Here is a 17,871-nt window from a genome sequence, read left to right on the forward strand (position 1 = left end):
TTTGGATCATTCAAGAGCAAAACTACTTTGTTGTTGCAGTGGATAAAAAACAAAATGGAACATTACTAGGCTTGCTTTCAACATCTAGTTGCAAGCACCTTAAAGCACTGTTGTTATGCAGAACTTAGTCTTAATTCTCACTAGTTTGTTGGTGTGTTGGCCTCTTACCTCCCTGATGATGGCCGGTGTAAAATGATGTAATATGCAGGAAGCCTTTTAGGGCACTAGAATCCCAATGGTCTCCTACTACTTCTGCAGTCTCGCGGCATTGTTCTAGTTCTGGATGGAGTCAGAAGCCAGTCAGTTTGAACCAAAACTTCATTAATGTCTAAGCTATCCATTTGTGTCTGTTACTTCCTAGCTTTAACTTGCATCCCCTCTGCTAAAGGACACCAAGCCACGCGTAAGACAGGGGGCAAATAAACGTTACTGGGCAGAAGTCAGAAGCTCCTGAAGAAAATACTTCACCCTACTGGAAAAATTCTGCTCACAGAGGTGTTTTGCTGCAGATCTGATCCCATTTTTCCTAGGTAGAGGAATACATGCCTGGTTCTGTAAAGGCTTCCTTTGAGAGCTTTTGAGCCATTTAAGTGAGCTTAATCCCAGTGTAGAATAACAATTTTGTTTGTTCTGGAAAGGGCTCAAGTGCAATTCTCCCCAGTTAATAGACACAGCTTTAACATAAAACCAAATGCAATTTAGGCTGCATTTCCTTGAAGAGGCCTGTGTATGTAGTCATCTGAGGTGCAGCACAGAAACGAATTAGATGTGAAACAATTTTCCTCTATTAGCTGAGGTGAAAGCCAAATTCTGTGCTTTGTGTAAGACTTGTTTGCAGTAGGCAACTTTACTAGTGAGTGCTGAACAGTCTGTTCTTAATCTTTTGAAGAGAGATTAAAGGAATAAACCTGCAACTCAACCCTATGTAAGTACTATTCTCTCTTCTATACTTAACTCAGACTTTGAAGGGCACAGATGAGTGGTTAATCCCTGAGGTAGCACTGATTCTCTGACAAAGTAATCTTCCAAGATTACTTTGAAGATAGAAGTAAGATGCCGTTGAACTATATATTCCCAGCTACAGTAAAAGCTGCAATTTATCTGCAACTTGATTTCACTGTAGCAGATAAAACGAACAAAGTTTAGAGGGCTTCATTCAGTGATCTATCCAGCTCTTGTTGTCAAATAGGCCAGAATACTTCAGTGGGTCATCTCTGTTGGGCAAAGCTTTTCCTCTCAAGTGATTTTTGCTTCATTCCCTGTTGTGTAGGCGATCAAACCTCTTGTTAGTGGTGTGCAAACAAAATAAGTGAAGCAAATGAGCAGTGTGATTTGGCACTTCATGAGCTAAGTACTCGTAGTTACTATCTCGCTTTCCAGCGATTCCTGTGCTAGAAAGAAAAAGCATTTGCTGGAAGAGTATTTAAAATGCACTATTAAGTGTTGGCAGTTTAAAATAGTATCATCATATTAGAAAAGTTACTTAAAAAGCCACCCTAATGTTTCTATAGCAAAATCCTTGCTAAATTGGCTACTGTGGTTTTGTTTTAATTAAAATTTAACATTTGTCATATTTTCAAGTGTAAATACTGAAAAATAGACTATGGCAAAATGATCAGGCTTGGGATTAAAACTACTTAATTGTTTCCATTCAATTGTTTGCCCAAAATAATTTTATACACTTCTACAAGAATAAGCATCTTTTAAAATATATCTTTGAAGGAAGAGACCCTGTAGTTTTATCCATAACAATAGAATTTCTACTCCTAAAATTGATCTTTCTACCTAGTAATACCTCACTTTAAGGTCATGATACAGTTGCTCTTTGGAGTAGAAGAACTCAAACAGGAGAGTGCAGTTCTGCATTAAGTCAGCAGCTGACAGGCATTTTAACATACAGCTCATTTTGTAACATATCAAGACAAATAGCAATCTCTTACATCAAAGCAGTAATCAAAGTGAAAGTAGACAGATAATATGAGAATTTCAACTAGCTCTAATCTGAACCTGGGAAGAATGCACCAGAAACGGTATCGGAATACTAGAAAACAGTTCAGTGAAACACCTCAAACAGGTTTGCTGAATCTCAGAAGGCGCAGTTGTAGGACATATTAAAAGTATTGTTCCTTTCTGAAAAATAGATCTGTAGTTGCTTGTTGGTTTGTCTTTTGTTTTTAAGAATTAGTCTTTGTAACCCTGATGTGGTATCTTAGTAACAGTCAGGATGTCGTTTCAAACAGTCATGTCTGTTCTGGAGCATACTGTGGCTTTCAGCACAGCCCCTCAGTCACTGAGATTCTTTCACACTTCCCAGTGGAACCATGAGAGCTTGAGTGCTGTAGTTTCCTTGATTCAAACTACAGTAGCTGCACCATTGGCCTTGGCTGTGACTGAACAGGAAAACATCAGGCACGTCATTGGCAAAAACTGTTCACTGTGTCACCAGAGTATCTGTCATTCTTGCCAGTGTTCCTTTGGTTACCAAACTCTGCATTTTTCTGCAGGATGCATGGATGTGCCTTTTTTACAGTGGAACACCTCTGAGAAGGCTTCGAAGTTCTGCAGAGATCCCATCACCCTGAACAAAGAGAAGGAACTTATTTATGTGGATGCACTGCATGGAGACCACTGCTCTGGAAAACAGAAAGCTATGTCCATGAGGTGATTTACAGTCAGATAACCCAGTTCCAGTCTCAGAGCTCTGCAAGAAGAACACAGCTCATGCAGCTAATTAAGAGCTACAACAAGTATTCTGTGTAAGATGGCAAACTCACCAGGCTAAGTAAAGGAATGTACTCTTCAGCAGCATCCTACTGTGGCAGGATTTCTGAAAGTTAGCCTATGTTTATCTTGTCTGTCAGCAGCCAGCTACTAGCAATGAGCCGCTCTCTCCTTTTGTGCTGTATTGGTGCAAGGCATTGAACCAAGCGATGCTATCAGTAAATAAACCCACCTGTACTTCAGAGGGCTGTGAACATCTGTCTTTATTGACTGGCTGGCATATTCTGGTCTGTAGGAACCACACCAAACCTAGACAAGGAAAATTGATCATTAGTGGGTCAGTATTAAAGGGAATTCAATTCTGATACCTTCTCCCTGTTTTTCAATTTTTTTTTTTTTTTTCTAAGAGACATCCCATTTGGTACAATATAGTTGGGAATATGTTTTATAGAGGAAGCAGAATAGATACAACAACTTTCCAAGCAGAACTCAACACTGATTTTCTCTCTAAACTCTAGACTAACCCGATTTATACTTTCACATAGCATGTAGTGGGTATCCAAGGGTTATTACCTGGGCAAAGTTGAGGAAGAAAAGCTGTTTGTGGGACAGATTTAGTCCAGGCAACTTCGGTTCCTTCCCTTCCCGTTCCAGCCATTTTAAATAAGCCTACAAATTATCACAGATTCAATTCAGAGAATGGCTTATTCAAACGTGATGGGTATTTTGAATGTTACTTTGGGGCTAGAGATTTCAGTCACACTGTATGTGAACCCAGCATGTCTGCCATTCTGTATTTTCCTAATTTTCATCTTTCTGATACAAAGAGAATGATTAATTTTATGGGGGGAAAAAAAAAAGTCATAAGCATTCTGTTGACTTCTCTATACAAATACACCAAGATAATTTGCACTCAGGTTCTGAAGCAATCTTTGAACTGAAAGCTTTTGTGAAAAAGGGAAAAATACCATACTTTCACATGGAAAGAAGAGTTTCAAATTAGTAGCTGTTACTGGCCAGAAGCTGTGTGTGTTCTTTAGGGAGATGCCTGGAGCTGTCTTTGAGTTTCTTCAGCAAGGTGGTGTACACCGTTTTACTGCTCTGACGGACTATTGGTTTGCTGCTGCGTCTCAGGAAGCAAGCCTGCCCACGTGTGACAGCTGGTGACAGATGTTAGATCAATAAAGCAACTCAGACCAAATGCCTGTGACTGCAGTTTGAAGTAAAATCACCAGCTTTCATCTGACTTCTTTCTGTTGGAATTTTTGTATCTGGAAATAAAGTGTTAAGTCTTCTCCACGCTTCTGTACTGATGATTTCTGTGTCTTCAGGTAACTGCTTATAAAATATCAGGTAATAATCTTGCTCAATGTTAAATCCATTACCTCTTATTGTTACACATTAATTGGCCAATTTTCTTTTTTTAGCTATATTGACATAATGGAGACAAGTTAATGTGTCCTCATGCTGGTTAATTTCAAAGGCTCTATTACCTTATCCCTGTAGATGCTGAGGTAGTTCCAAAGCACACAAAATGTAAAAAGTAGAGCTGAGGGTAAAAATACATTCAATACCACAGAGCCTCTGAAGATCCGTGTGCAGGACATTATGTTGTACCACACCACTCTTCCACGTTTGTAATGCCTTTCAGAACCAAGTACATATTCATTTTAATGAAGTAATTAATTCTAATGGCGTTCCTCAAGAGTCACAATTGTCAGTTTAGATTTCTAAAAACTCAGAATATTCTTCCATAAACACCCTTAACTATCACTGTATTCAAAACACTGGAGACAAGAAGTTTTCCCATGATATCTGTTAAGATCTGTCTTAGAAAAGAACATTCCATGCTCACACCCGAGCTCCACGTGGAAAGAGCCTTTGTGCCAATAAATGCCATGTTCCTATTCGTGACGACGGTTTGTGAACCTGGAAGATGGTTCATCAGCATTCCCTGATGCTAGACACTGTCTTCCCCCCATGTAGCAGGAGAAATAGGATGATTATGCAATGGTGTTTTTAACAGATAATATCATGCTGAACAACATTGGTTTTCAGCTGCAGCATGGACGTTGTGCCCTGACATACCAGTTGCATTCCTTTTATTTTCAAATTCCTCTTATTTTCAAAGTAACTGACTGACTGAAACAACCTTTTTACCTTGGAAATAGGCAGGTAGTTCTGAGACTAAATATTCTTGCATTTTTATTCTACTTACTAGCAGAATAAATAGCAGCAAGGTAGAAGAAACTTCTGTCCGTTATCTTCCTAAAGCTATTAAAACAAAGCAAGCAACAAAACGAGCTAGAATTTTAGAGACATACTTCGGTAGATATGCTCTGTATCCCTCTCGGGAAGGAGAGGGTACATCTAAATATTCTTTTCACATCCTACCTGACGTGTCACTTTTGAGATCAAAGATGAAAAGTGTGAGAGAAAAACCTGGAAAAAAACAGTTGCTCTGCTTCATAATATCACAAAATGGTACTGCCATGAAATTAATGCTCTGTTGCTGTGTGACAAGCTGTTTGAAGTTGTAGCTGCCATTTTCAGATTAGAGGCTTTAGAAAATGGAAGGTGCTTTACCTTTTTCCTCCCTAACACCGTACCTATTTATGAACATGGCCCTTGTTTACCTGAGACCAAAGTATGCAGCATCAAGCATTGCAGTACACCAAATTATGGCTGGGATACTTAGGTGTTCTTCTCCTGGGTGAAAGAATGCCATCAGTCCTACTGGGTTTGGATCTATTGGGACGTAAGCTTCCGGATATGTAACTGAGGCTTCCAGTTTTAGAATAGGGCAGTAACATGTCAGTTGTCAAATTGTCTATGCTATAAAAAGCAGCCCCATTGCTGGATCTCGGGGGTAAAATTAACTCACAGTATATTTGAGAGTTACCTTATAAGCCTGTCGGACTCCTCCATTATCTGCAATGTTTTCTCCTAACGTGCTTATTCCACTGACCTGTAAAAGAACAATCATTTGTTTCCTCTGCAGCCAGTAACATCAGTAACCCTAAAAACCATAAAACCACAAGCTGAAGCACTGTCATAAAGCACAGATAGAAAGTCATGTCTGGAACAGAAGGTAGCAGTGACTTTGTGCTAGGACAAAGAAATTAAAATTAAAAAATGAATAGGGTAAAAGCCATAGATTAGAAGAATTTGAACCAAGTGCTTGAGCTTGCTGTTTCAATATCCATTTCCTCCAAAGAATCAAAAGATCCTAAATATGCCTGTTTCTGGGAATGATACTTACATTTTGTCCTCCAGCCAGCTCCCACGTGTAGTTCCCATACTGATAAACCATACAGCGAGACTGCTCCTTGAAATGCATGGCTGAGAAATTGCTCCACCAGTCAAACATATTTCCATCTTTATCAAAATTCCTACCTATGTGAAAAATCCAAGGAAAAAAGGTTAGCTTTGAGCCAGAGTTTGTTAATCACAGCATCTGCTCTTCCAGTGCAGCACCTGTTTCTTCTTATTGCTCAAGTCACGCCACCTCCTCTTCTTTCCTCCTTTGATTTAGACGGACTGTGCTCTAGAAATTTACCAGAAATGTTTTTGGTGCAGTTGATTCTCCTCTGGCACAAGAGTACAGATAAAATTTATTGTGTTCCTTTCTTCTATTCTCTATTATTCTACGATACGTTGTTCGGCTGGCAGCCCTGACCTCAGTTAGGACACTAAGGTCCAGTTCTATTTCAAACTGGATTACCCAGACATCATGTAACAAAACAAAACTTACTACCTTCTTTTGAGGTGTCTAAGGTGCTTATTTTGTGTATCCATGTGATTATATGAACTAAGGTTCATAAAGAATTAATTATTTTGCCACAACAGGAGAAAGATGGAATTACAGTTCTGGAGTTGGTGTTCTCAGCTCTCTTGCTAAAGCATTCTTTTTATTTGCTAGATTACTGAGGCTATATTGTATGCTTATGTGTACAAGCTTAACTAATGTTAAAAAAAATGAAGAAAATTCATGTATAAGAACTTACTGGCTTATGCTATCAGAAGTTTTTGCTCAAAACTATTTTATATAACATTAAAGAAAGATAATAAAGTAAATCTATTTCAGAAGTTTATGTTGGAAAAAAAGTCTCCTGTTTTCAAGACACTACCAGCAGCTCTTTCATCAGAATGAACAAATGAGGAATATAGTTCTCAGATTTCATTTTCATTTAGAAGCCAGAATATCTGCTTGTTCTGACAATATTTCTAATCTGATGATGCTGTAAAAGTAACAGGTTTTCCTGAGAATTGTGATTGAGTCAATTCATTTTTAAAATCTTCTTGCATCCTGAATGACCCACAAAGTTCATGAAACATTCCCTGCAATATGCTCAACAGAACACTTATAGCGTGCTTGTGTGGGTACCAGATAGTTACTGAGCAGGTACATATATAGTATGCACAGATCCTTCAGTCACAGCAGTGTAACTTCAATTTTTTACAATGTAATGAGCGCAACTGAAAGAATGTTTTCTGAAATATCTTCTCACCGTTGTCATCAAAGCCATGAGTAATCTCATGCCCAATAACCATCCCGATTCCTCCAAAGTTCAGGGCTTGTGGTTGGTGTTTGCTGAAGAATGGAGGCTGTAGAATCCCAGCAGGAAAAACTACAACACGGGGAAGAGAGAAGAAGATGCTATAGAATAGCTTTTATTTTTGCATATTTTGCAAACTGAGTGGTTATTTGGTTTAAGGGTCAGGAAAGAACCTAAAATATAAAATTATTAGAAACACCGTCTTGCCTCCCCATGTGAATTTACTTCCCACTAGATAAATGGAAAATGACAAGTTAATAAAGGTTTAATTTAGCACATCTGCAATGTCAGTATCTCCTCGTTTGAGAACCAACCATCATTTACATTTCAACATTAGCCTAATTTGATCTATAACGTATGCTCCCACCAATCAAGAACAAAACTTTTAGCAACTGTAGTTTGGAGATAGGTACAGTTTGTGCTTTAGAGACATTTTACAGGGGAACTAATGGTTATTTCATTGATTTACTTTTGTTGAAGAAAGGTTAGCAATCATATGCTGATTACTGACAACACTCAGTGTGTAAAACACACACAGCAGTAACCTCCAAACCTCTGAGTGTGCTTACATGTCAGCCTGGGGAGGAGGAGGAGGAGGGCAGCAGGAGGCATATCCTTCTTCAGTCTACTGAAGCCTCATATAGAATCAGTAGATTTAGTCTTTTTCCCGTGTATGTAAAATGAAAGACATACATGCTTCTAGAAGAATTAAGACTGTAAGCACTCCATTCTAGTGAGACATTCTATAAAAACTGAAATACTGTAATTATACGGCAAATACTTCATTCAAAGTCACGAGCCTTTTTGACCACATAGAATTTTCTATCCATGCGTTTTTGAGGAGAAATATATAGGACAGGCTGTAGTAAGGCAGAAGGAAGAGACTGAAAGTAGTGTGGAAAATTAGTTTCCTCAAACTGGAGATATAAAGAAATAGGATTTAATGGACATCTATGCTATTGCAGGCAGCTGTGCTGGGATTTGCCTTGAATATCCATCTTCAAATTAAGCCAGTTACTTCCACATTGCTTACAAGAACAAAGCTGTAGAGGAAAAAGACTTCTTCAAGGCCCGAGTTCACTGCGGGAAAGCTGGCTCACAGCTGATTACTATCAGAATAAAAACAGTGTGGATAAATGGGGAGCCTGAGAGCAAATACACCTTTTGCTCTAAGATGGTCTGGATCAGCAGGCTGCAGGAGCATGCTACCAAGGCTGAAGGACTGACTGGTCTCAGCTTTACCATGCGTACAACATGAAGGTAAGTTTAAGCTGCGTAAATAGGAATTAGTCTTTTATGATGAGGCTACAGGACTAAACAATGAGTGCTTTGGGTGTTTCTACCTTTAGAAATTATCTAAATCTTTCCTTTTGACTGTGGTTTTATCCTGTCCTTCAAAAAAGATACAGATTTTGTCTGCTCAAGAAAGGCACAGATATTTCTCTTATACTATTTGACAGTACTTAACAATAGAAGCTCTTGGAGCCCTGGAAATTCAGATTACCACTACATAACAGAAATGACCGAGCTCCTTGCCTGTGTGAGGTGCTCAGAGTTCAGCAAAGACTGCTGTATCTCTAGGCTTAACCTGGACTTCTGGCCACCCCCAGGAATTGGGGAGTACATGGAGCCAGACAAGTTCAGTAAGTCTTACAGCTGAGGATCTTCTTGTCTGCTATGAACAAGAGAGGTCAGGCTAGCAACTCTCCAAAGTATCTCGGACCTAACATCACATTAAGCTGAGGCAGCTTTCTTTAGTCTATTATACTCCTTAGCAAAACTTTCTGTACTGTCTGTACAGAAAACAAACTGGAAAGCTGCCCTTGTGTTTATCAGGAATGTGGAAACATGAGTAGAAACAGCCCAGAATATGCTATGAGCACTCTGGTTGCTGAAGCTGGCACTCACATAGTAGCAGTTACTGTCTCAGGCTTTCAAACATAAGGCTGTTCCAATTGCAGTATATGAACTATGCCTGCCAAGTGTGCATGTGTGGTGGGGAGTTGAATATTCATCAACAAAACAACATTTTGAAAAGAACAGCCTGTCTATCTTGCCCAGAATTTCCTCAAAGGCAGAGGCAGATTTACCTCTAGACAGCTGACATGCACTGTTGTGGAGCAATAAATGGTTAATTAGGTCCATACAGCTGCGTAAAATTGTTGTAAACCTACCTATCTGGTTCCGATTGGGGGAATAGAAAGCATTGACCACCGCAGCCCCGATTATCCATCTAAAAATAAATGTTGCACACAAAGTTAGTCACCAACTATAAACATTCTTCTTACTGATCAGTCAAAAATGCAGACTGACATGTAAGGAAAAGATTGAGGTAGGGAAGAAGGCTGCCACTACACGCACTTGTCAAGAAATAATTATATGAGGAAATACCTGAACTCTCACTCATTGGCATCTTTCACTCAGAAGAATACCAAGTTGAAGTGAGAAATGCATTTGCTCTTGAATGTTGAACAGCTACACTGGGGTGAAGTGTGGTGGCTGTTTACTAGGTCACTTTAACACTCTGAGTTTAAGAGGAAATGAGAAGTATTGCATTAAAAAGAAAATTAGCATATAGATGATGTTTTAAGCAGCAGAAGGCAGATACTCCAAATGAGAAGTTAAGACAAAACTTATCTGTTGAAAAAAAATTAATTAAAACTGAACAATCGCACTCATTGCATATCTGACTCCAGATTTGCAAATGTCTGCCTTCGGAGTCCAATATTTTATAGATAATGATAATGAGTACTAACTTTAAGTAATTCTTGCTTGAAGAAAGCTGCTCCTGGAAAATATTCCCAATAGCTTGACAGCTTTTTTATTCTTTGTATTTCTTCCCTTCTGCCCATCCCTCCCTGTCTTCTACCTGATGTACACTTCTAGTCAGCCTGCTTTACTGACCAATGCAGTAACAGTTGGATCCATGAGCTCATGGAAAGTGTTTAGCAGCGTCAGCCTCAGACATTCCTCTTTCCACATTTCTCATCCCTACAGTTTCTTGTGGTGCCAATAGTTGCTATATTTACCGTTACCTTGATGTAACTACTGGGCTGCTCTGAAAAGGAAATCTAACTATGAGCACTGACTTACTAACTGATCATTAGATTTAACAAAGTAGCATCAATATTGTCAGTTACACACACTCATTTGGTTTAATGGAATGGTGAGCTGGAGTGGAAGTAGTTTTGTCTCCTTGGGAAAACCTTTCAAGACTCCGGGTTGATGTCACTAGAAAACTGTAGGTTGGGTAAAAAAGTACAAATTATTGGTATTTTGTATATTGCCAAACAGGGAGGCAAAGAAGGCCCAATGCATTAATTGTTGAAAAGGCAAATGTGTCTTCAACAACACTTAGAATGAGCAGGGGTGTGGGGAATTCTTGCTGAAGCACTAACAGTCTCTGTAGACAGACTGCAAAAGGCAGCAGTGATCTGTAACACAGTTTGTGGATGAAGAAAATCAGTCCTTTGCAAGAATTCTTGCTATGAAGAGCCCCAGGATTGATGCAATCAAGTAATGAGGAAGCATTTAAAAAAGCTCTGCTTAAAAAACCTCCTTGGTGAATTATTCATCAGTAATTTACTTCTAAGTGTCTGCATTGTCTGCTCTTGTTTTGAGTTATAAACTACCTCACAGGAAGAGAGATAGGAAAAGTATTAATAGACTTTGCGATGATTAACTTGACCTGGGCTTCCCTTTGGAGAGTCTTTTGTTTGCTTATTAATAACTGTTGGTTTACGTTTGGTCAAGATGTGTTGTTTCCTTTTCTCTTCCAGCATCACACAGGCTGGAAGCCCGCTAGTGAACAACACATCAATTTGGTATTAGCTTCCTTACTTCAGCCTTGCATTCTAATTGTCTCTGTTGCTAATGCATTCGGCAGCAGCTTTGCCAAGTAACTGTATTGGAGCTGTGTAGCTCAGGAAGCCAAATGGACTATTAAAAGTTCAGATTGGTTAGCTCAGAGCTCTGGAAACTGGGTCATATTCTAGTGCATTTGTTGCTGTAAATAATGTATTTTATATAATACCTTATAAACATGCTACTTATATTTGATTTTTTTTTTTTTTTGAGATGAGCACCAATCTGAGGATTTGTCTAAGACTAGAGAACTATGAGGTAACAGCCAGGGCAATACAGGCACGAGACCTGAGATTTACTTGGATGCCTTAATGAGTAAAAGAAGGAATCATGAAGCAGCCAAGCCTGTACTTATGACAGGAAGTATCTGAAAAATACACTTTTACCTTACTAAGTGTAGTGTGAAGTTATCAGCTTGGAAGTAGGCGTTAACTGGATCTGGTCTTCAACTTCCTTAAGACAGAGCATATTTCCAACAGAATTCTGGCCAGAATACTTCAAGCTTCTCTTTCCTCTAATTGCTTATTTTGGAGATTCCAACACTACTTATCTCCTCTCCTCCTTGCTGAGTCACCAGAAAGATCTGTCACTGCTTTTGTGTTAAGTAGCTTTAATCCTTCATCAAGCTGCTTTGCATTCAGATTCATTAGTGAGATTCCAAGAGAACTGAATGAACTCCTACTACAAGAAGCAATGAACTACTTGTTTAATTCCAGGAAATAACTTACAAGATCTCAAATATAAACATTTTCACTTATCCACAGCATATGACTAAAACATGATAACTGTTATTCCAGGATTTAAGATTGTGTATGTAGTCTTGAAACTTACATATCTTGGTCAACTCTCTCTCGAAGTTTTCTCAAGCTTTTTTGGGCTCCAGCTCTCAGATTTTCTAGGATGTTTTCAAAGTAACTGTGCTCGCTGAAGTTTAGCTGAATAAACAGATATCTCTGTATCAGTGAGCTGTGCTGAATGAGGAATTCCTTGTGCCAATGAATGTATCTTCTAAAGTGTTTTGAATGCAAGTTAAGTGATAACTGCATGCAAAGAGCTAATGATTATAAAATGCTCAATGCAATCAGTGCTTTCTAGCCACTTGGAAATAAGTTACATAGGCACAAGTACACCAAATGGTGAGAAAATAATTGTAGGCTTTTATATTGAGGTACTTACTGAGGTACATACAGCATACTTACATTGGCATATTCCTGATCTAGTTTTTCATTGTGATCTTCCAAAATATAATCTGGGTAGCCAATCTGTTCTTTAATTGCCATTGCCTAGAAGAAAAGAGTTTACTTTTTCCTCATTTGATTCATTTTTTTCATTGCCCCCTTGTGTGTAAGAATTTGGATAAAAATGGCTGAAAACAGTCTTCAGATACACCCTTTTGCATAGTGAGGTGTTTTTTTTAAATGTGAAACAAAGCCTCCCTCTCCTCCCGCCATTGTGGTAGACTTGCAGACCCTATAGCACTATCTGACAGGGATTGAGCTTAACCCTCACCTAGTGCTTTCTTGGTATTGCAACAGCACTGATAGTCCTAAAATCAATGACAACTTTCCTTTGGGGTCTGCGTTGTATTCAGCTGTCACTGTAGCTGATGCATTGGGTGTTATCTTCTCTCTTTACTTATAATGTGGTTCACAAGACTCATTAAAGGAAACAAAATGTGTGTGAACTAGTAAAGGATTAAAAAGAAAGGCACAATGTAATAGGATAATGGACAACAGGATAGTGAACAGTAAAGTTTTCTCCTCTCATTTGCAGAGGAACTGGGAATAGTGATGCAACAAAATTCCAAAGATTTCATATTCATGAAGGGATACTGAAGTTTCTTGTTTTCTCTGACCTTCTCACGAGCTTTCTCTTTAGATGCCTCATCCATCCACTGTAACTCATCTAATGTCTCAATGAACACTTCACGAATCTTATCTATTAAATCTCGGACCTAAAAGAGGCAGTAAAAAAAAAAGTTATTTACGTCTTATTTTTCCTAGCCACAGCAAAGGTGATGAAAGGTTTCCTACTGAAAGCTGACTTCTCCCAAATTGTGTTCCAAATTATGATACTTCACATTAAAAACAGTATTACAAATTAGTTCTTATGCTTTCTAATTCTTGGCTGACGGATCTCTTTACCAGATAAATCAAGCTGGGAGATCAGATGGAGGGGAATGGTCACGGGGGGTACAACAGTACAAAAGGGTAAAACTACATACCATCCTCTTGCTCTCACCAGCAAATGTCTCCCTGACATACATTGCTCCCACTGCATTCTCCATGTTGTTGTTGACATAACTCACACATTCCCTCCAGCGGGCTTCTTCCAGTGTTGTCCCATAAAGTGCCTAGAATTTGAAACACCACAGGATCAATTCTGCCTACACATCTTTTATTCAAAATCCTCTGCCAAATTGCTGCCTAATGAGGGGGCTAACCTGAGACAAAGGTTTCTATCGTGATTGTTCTCAGATTTGTTTTGTGTTTTATATGATATAACAATGTCTTTGTGTTGGCAAAACTGTACTTAGTGAATGGGGAACTCTCTGCCAGTACTATGCTCTATAGTCTCTTTAGGAAGAGAGGAAATACCTTCCTGTAGTTTGCCCGTGCATCCTTGAAACGCCGACTCAAACTGCTGACTCGATCAATTATGAGTCGCCAAATGAGGTAGTTCTGGATGGTGCTGTGCAGGGAAAGCAAAGCTGAAGTTAATCTCTTGTAAAAAGTAACATAAAGTTCCCCTCTGACTGTCTGCACTAAATTTTGATGAGGAAGTTTGTGATTGCCAGTCATCAGTTTCAGAACATCTACAAGTGATTGTTCTTATTTAACAGGCTGGCTAACTCTAGAAGCATCCAGACTGAGCACTGTGCTCTCTGGTCTGTTCAGGGATTTATTTTTCTTCTCTCCCTGCCCCATCCTCCCAACAAGAGTGTAACAAGCTAAAGCCCATGTCATATTTCTTCCTATTTAAACCCTCTCCCAAGCACACGAGCCAAAGAGATACCTACTACCACAGTACTTTGGGACCCTTGGACCTTAGAAGACACTTCTCATATTTCATAGTGAAGCCCTCTGAATCTTTTAAGAGCAAGTCTGGCAGAATTAGCAAGTGGGCCCAATAATCAGTTTCCACAATATTTCTGTGACTGTTTTCGGTATTTCCATTTCTTTTTACCTTGCTGAGTACTTTGAGATAATTGCCTTTAGCTCTTGTAGGTAGGGCATGCCATATACAACCACCTCTTCTTCGGGGTCAACCTGAACGCTTACTGAAGACATGACACCTTGGATGAAGAAGGTCCAGTTAAATTCCTAGGCAGAGAGGAAGACATACTCATGCCAGGTGTTTACGTGCCTTAGTAACTGTCCAGAGTTTCTACAGTCCATGGTATGGAATGTTCTAGTGTTGGCAGCAGAGCTAACAAAATCACAAGAAAGGGTCTGCTGGATATACAGATCCTTGTTTCCTGCTCCAGCAATGCTGAGGTTCAGTTGCTGTTAGTAAATTTTTCTAATATATGGTCTAGATTTAACCTTATTTTGACTGATTGTTTGGGGCTTGATCTTTTTTTTTTTTTTTTTTTTCCAGAATTTGTTTTAGAATGTCTGAACCAAAGATGCAGTTCACCTTCTTATATGAAGTACTTTGAGGTACATGTTTTTATCTTTACACCAAGTAGGTAATAACCATTATTAATCTAGAGACAGAAAATACAGCAAATACTTCATCTGTAGTGTTGATCAGGAGAAAAATGCTTTATAAGACTCTGAAAATAACATTAAGAATGCACATCTTATACTTCTTGTTGCATCACTGACAAATTCAAATAGCTATTTCCAGTTTACATAGTAATAATAGGAGGCTGAAAATTGTAGACTGCCTGTTAAACACTTACGTTCAATGCAAACTTATCCTGTAGTTCTTTTAAGGTCATTTTGTTGTATAACAAGGTTACATCATGCCTTTCTTCTGCTGGGGTAGTTGCCTGAAGACAATCACAAGATTATTACTAGAAGTGTCAATGGTTGAAGTTGCATGTATGCATGTGCACATAGGCACACTTAAATAGTACTGAGAAGAAAAACAAATTTCTTTTGGAAATGAATGCTTCTATGCTTCAGTATAGCAACTCAGGTCCCTCTAAATAATGCATCATTAGCATGAACAGCCAAGCTTTTAAGAGTCTACAACACCAAGGAAGATAGCTCTGGGGTTATCTTATTGCAGCTCAGCAGAACATAGATTATCCTGCTTTAGGAGACTTCCAAAAGTAAGTATGGTTAGGGTTAGAGCAGGCAGAGTAGCAGTGTCTACAATGGATGTAATTATACACGCAGAGGCTCTGGTTTCTGGGCTGATCACAGCACAAAGTCTCTTGCCCCCCTCCTTTTCCTCTTGGCCATGAGTTTTGTGCTGTGTCAAGCTGCTACAAAATACGGTGAGACACTTCTGCCTCACCCCAACCCAAACATCCTGAGAACTTCTTGATTTCTGTACTCACATTTGCAATCTCTGTTTCAAGCTCCATGACCTTTGTCATTTCCTCTTGGACAAGCAAATCATCTTTAGATACGTTCTTGTCTTCTCGGATCATTTTAGCAATAGTGATCATGAACTGCAGGTAAGCTTCTCTCACCTACATGCAAGGAATAGTGTGTGTATGGAGTCATAAAGAAGAGATTAGCTGTCTGTCATTCCTCATTCAGCAAACAATTATTTTAGCTTTACAGAGTCTGCTGTGGAAGAAGTTTGGCCCAGTGGCCACATCCTCTGCTATGGTCTCCAAAGAAACCTTCTACACCCACTTTTTTCTTTAATGTAATGGATACTACTGCAAAACCTAGGACCTTACCTCACCCTGGAATACTCTGCAGTGCAGTTGAATCTCAAAACACATAAAAGAAGCACTTTCTAGAGTTACAGCATATAAGGAAGTAAAGTCTGAGGTTAGAATTTCTACTTGAGCAAGGAGAAAGCCCTGTGCCTTAAGTCACAACGTGGGAATTAGTGATCCCTAACTAGACAAAGCACTAGGTAAAGGTAAACACGGAAGATTTAAGTTCTCTGGAAGTAATACTGTAAATTCTTCAAACTCTGGTTTTACTGCCTGAAAGAAAAGCTCTCTCAGATGGCTCCCAGTGATACCTTTACTTTATTTGTAATACATGTAGGAAGGTCTGGCTGTGAGTTATTTCTCAGAGTGTTCCCTATAAAGATATTTGACTGCTTAGTACATGTCTTTGATAGAAGAAAGCTTAACGTTACCTATTATTCTTGCATACTTTTCTTCCTACATAGACCTTGGAAACCAGATAAATAACTGTTGTGAAATTGAGTCTGGGCACTTACATGATAATGGCTTGTGTTTTTAGGCTGAATGCTGAGGCCTTAATCAGGCTGGACTCCCACAGGCCTCAGTAGGAGTCTTGCCAAAAGATGCTGGACTAAGCAGAGAGGGAGTTTGGGTCATCAGTTTGGTTCATTGTTTGTGGGAAGTGAGCTGTTAAATAGCAAATAAAAAGGGGTCGTCTCCTCCTTATTCATAAAAATTAAAAATACAGCCATAGTCCTTCTTTATAGCCTCAAATTAAAGCTACTTTAAATATTGAGTTTTCTTTTACTAAATTAAGATTATCAGTGTATATTATACCTGTCTTTCTACCCCAAGTTGTTTCAAATCTTAATTCTGTGTAGTGATGCATAAATATCCTTCTTTCCTAACATAACTGTTACTACATAGGTGAAACCTGTAGAACAGAATCCTAGTTCCAAAAGCTAACAGCAAACTTCAGAACAGCCCTCTATAGTTCCCAACACAACCATGTGGGAATTGAGACAGATTAACAGAAGTTGACAGTTTATAAAGCCGGCCAGAAGGTGTGGAAAAACAACCTCCTGAAAATTTCACAGGGCTGTGTTTTAGACTGTATTATATATGGAACTATATTCCAGTACAATGAAATCAGAAGAAAACTAATCAAACTGATCTTGTTTTTTTTTTTTAATCTGTCTTTCAAGCAACTATACAGAGTCTGAAATGCTGATTGTTTTGTTTTTTTTTTTTTCTCTATACCCTTCCATTCATTTTAAGAAAACTAGTTTGATGTTAGGTTGCAAATCCTCTCTGCAAGTATGACATAATTGACAGAATAAAAAGTACTGAAGCAGTATTTTCAGCCTGGAAACAAATTATCGGAGTGTTTGCCCCAGCTTACTAAGTTTTTACAGAACCTCACACTTTCACCCTGAGTGCCTACAAGGAAGAGCAGCTAGAACTTACTCTCTCACAACTTTAATGTAATTTTGGGGAAAGGTGGGAGGGTGGGGAGGAAGGAACTGGCAGCAGATTCTTACCAGATGAGTATCCCTTAATGTTGCTGTTGCTGTAAAAACTGTTTTTCTCTCAATGAGCGTAAACTTTTGAATATTTTGGTGTTCAATAACAGTCATTTTGTGGCGTTGTATGCTCAAATATGGGAGAATTGTCACACTAGATCATATTTATAACCCTCTTTCTAGTACCTTCTTTAGCAGTAGCCAGAACCAGTGGTTTTAGAAGATATAAGCACTAAAATGTGAACCTATCTTTCAAAATTAGAGACTTTAAAGTTATGACACAATTGTATGTTGTTCACACAGACCAGAAGAAGGCCATGTGAGTTAGCCGGTTCTGGGGGGGCTTGGTGTTTATATAATTGTTCAGTACATTTGTAAG

At 38.8% G+C, this 17,871-nt stretch overlaps 1 protein-coding gene across 2 annotated transcripts in view; it reads right to left on the minus strand.

Moving 5' to 3' along the window:
• Nucleotides 1-212: 212 nt before the first annotated feature.
• Nucleotides 213-17,871, minus strand: part of MMEL1 (membrane metalloendopeptidase like 1) — a 28,632-nt gene continuing 10,973 nt past the window's right edge. For both annotated transcript variants that reach the window (XM_082776724.1, XM_082776723.1), the window contains exons 9-23: nucleotides 15,658-15,792; nucleotides 15,052-15,141; nucleotides 14,331-14,467; nucleotides 13,742-13,835; nucleotides 13,369-13,497; nucleotides 13,000-13,098; nucleotides 12,344-12,427; nucleotides 11,976-12,079; nucleotides 9,455-9,513; nucleotides 7,233-7,352; nucleotides 5,984-6,117; nucleotides 5,624-5,689; nucleotides 3,295-3,390; nucleotides 2,954-3,030; nucleotides 213-2,578 (exon numbers count right to left, since the gene is read on the minus strand). In XM_082776724.1, the coding sequence (XP_082632850.1) occupies nucleotides 2,479-2,578; nucleotides 2,954-3,030; nucleotides 3,295-3,390; nucleotides 5,624-5,689; nucleotides 5,984-6,117; nucleotides 7,233-7,352; nucleotides 9,455-9,513; nucleotides 11,976-12,079; nucleotides 12,344-12,427; nucleotides 13,000-13,098; nucleotides 13,369-13,497; nucleotides 13,742-13,835; nucleotides 14,331-14,467; nucleotides 15,052-15,141; nucleotides 15,658-15,792 (1,524 nt within the window). In that variant the 3' untranslated portion in view covers nucleotides 213-2,478. The remainder of the gene's footprint in view (nucleotides 2,579-2,953; nucleotides 3,031-3,294; nucleotides 3,391-5,623; nucleotides 5,690-5,983; nucleotides 6,118-7,232; nucleotides 7,353-9,454; nucleotides 9,514-11,975; nucleotides 12,080-12,343; nucleotides 12,428-12,999; nucleotides 13,099-13,368; nucleotides 13,498-13,741; nucleotides 13,836-14,330; nucleotides 14,468-15,051; nucleotides 15,142-15,657; nucleotides 15,793-17,871) is intronic.

Source organism: Aythya marila (assembly GCF_965140915.1).
Source record: "Aythya marila genome assembly, chromosome: 21".
Classification (NCBI taxonomy): domain Eukaryota; kingdom Metazoa; phylum Chordata; class Aves; order Anseriformes; family Anatidae; genus Aythya; species Aythya marila.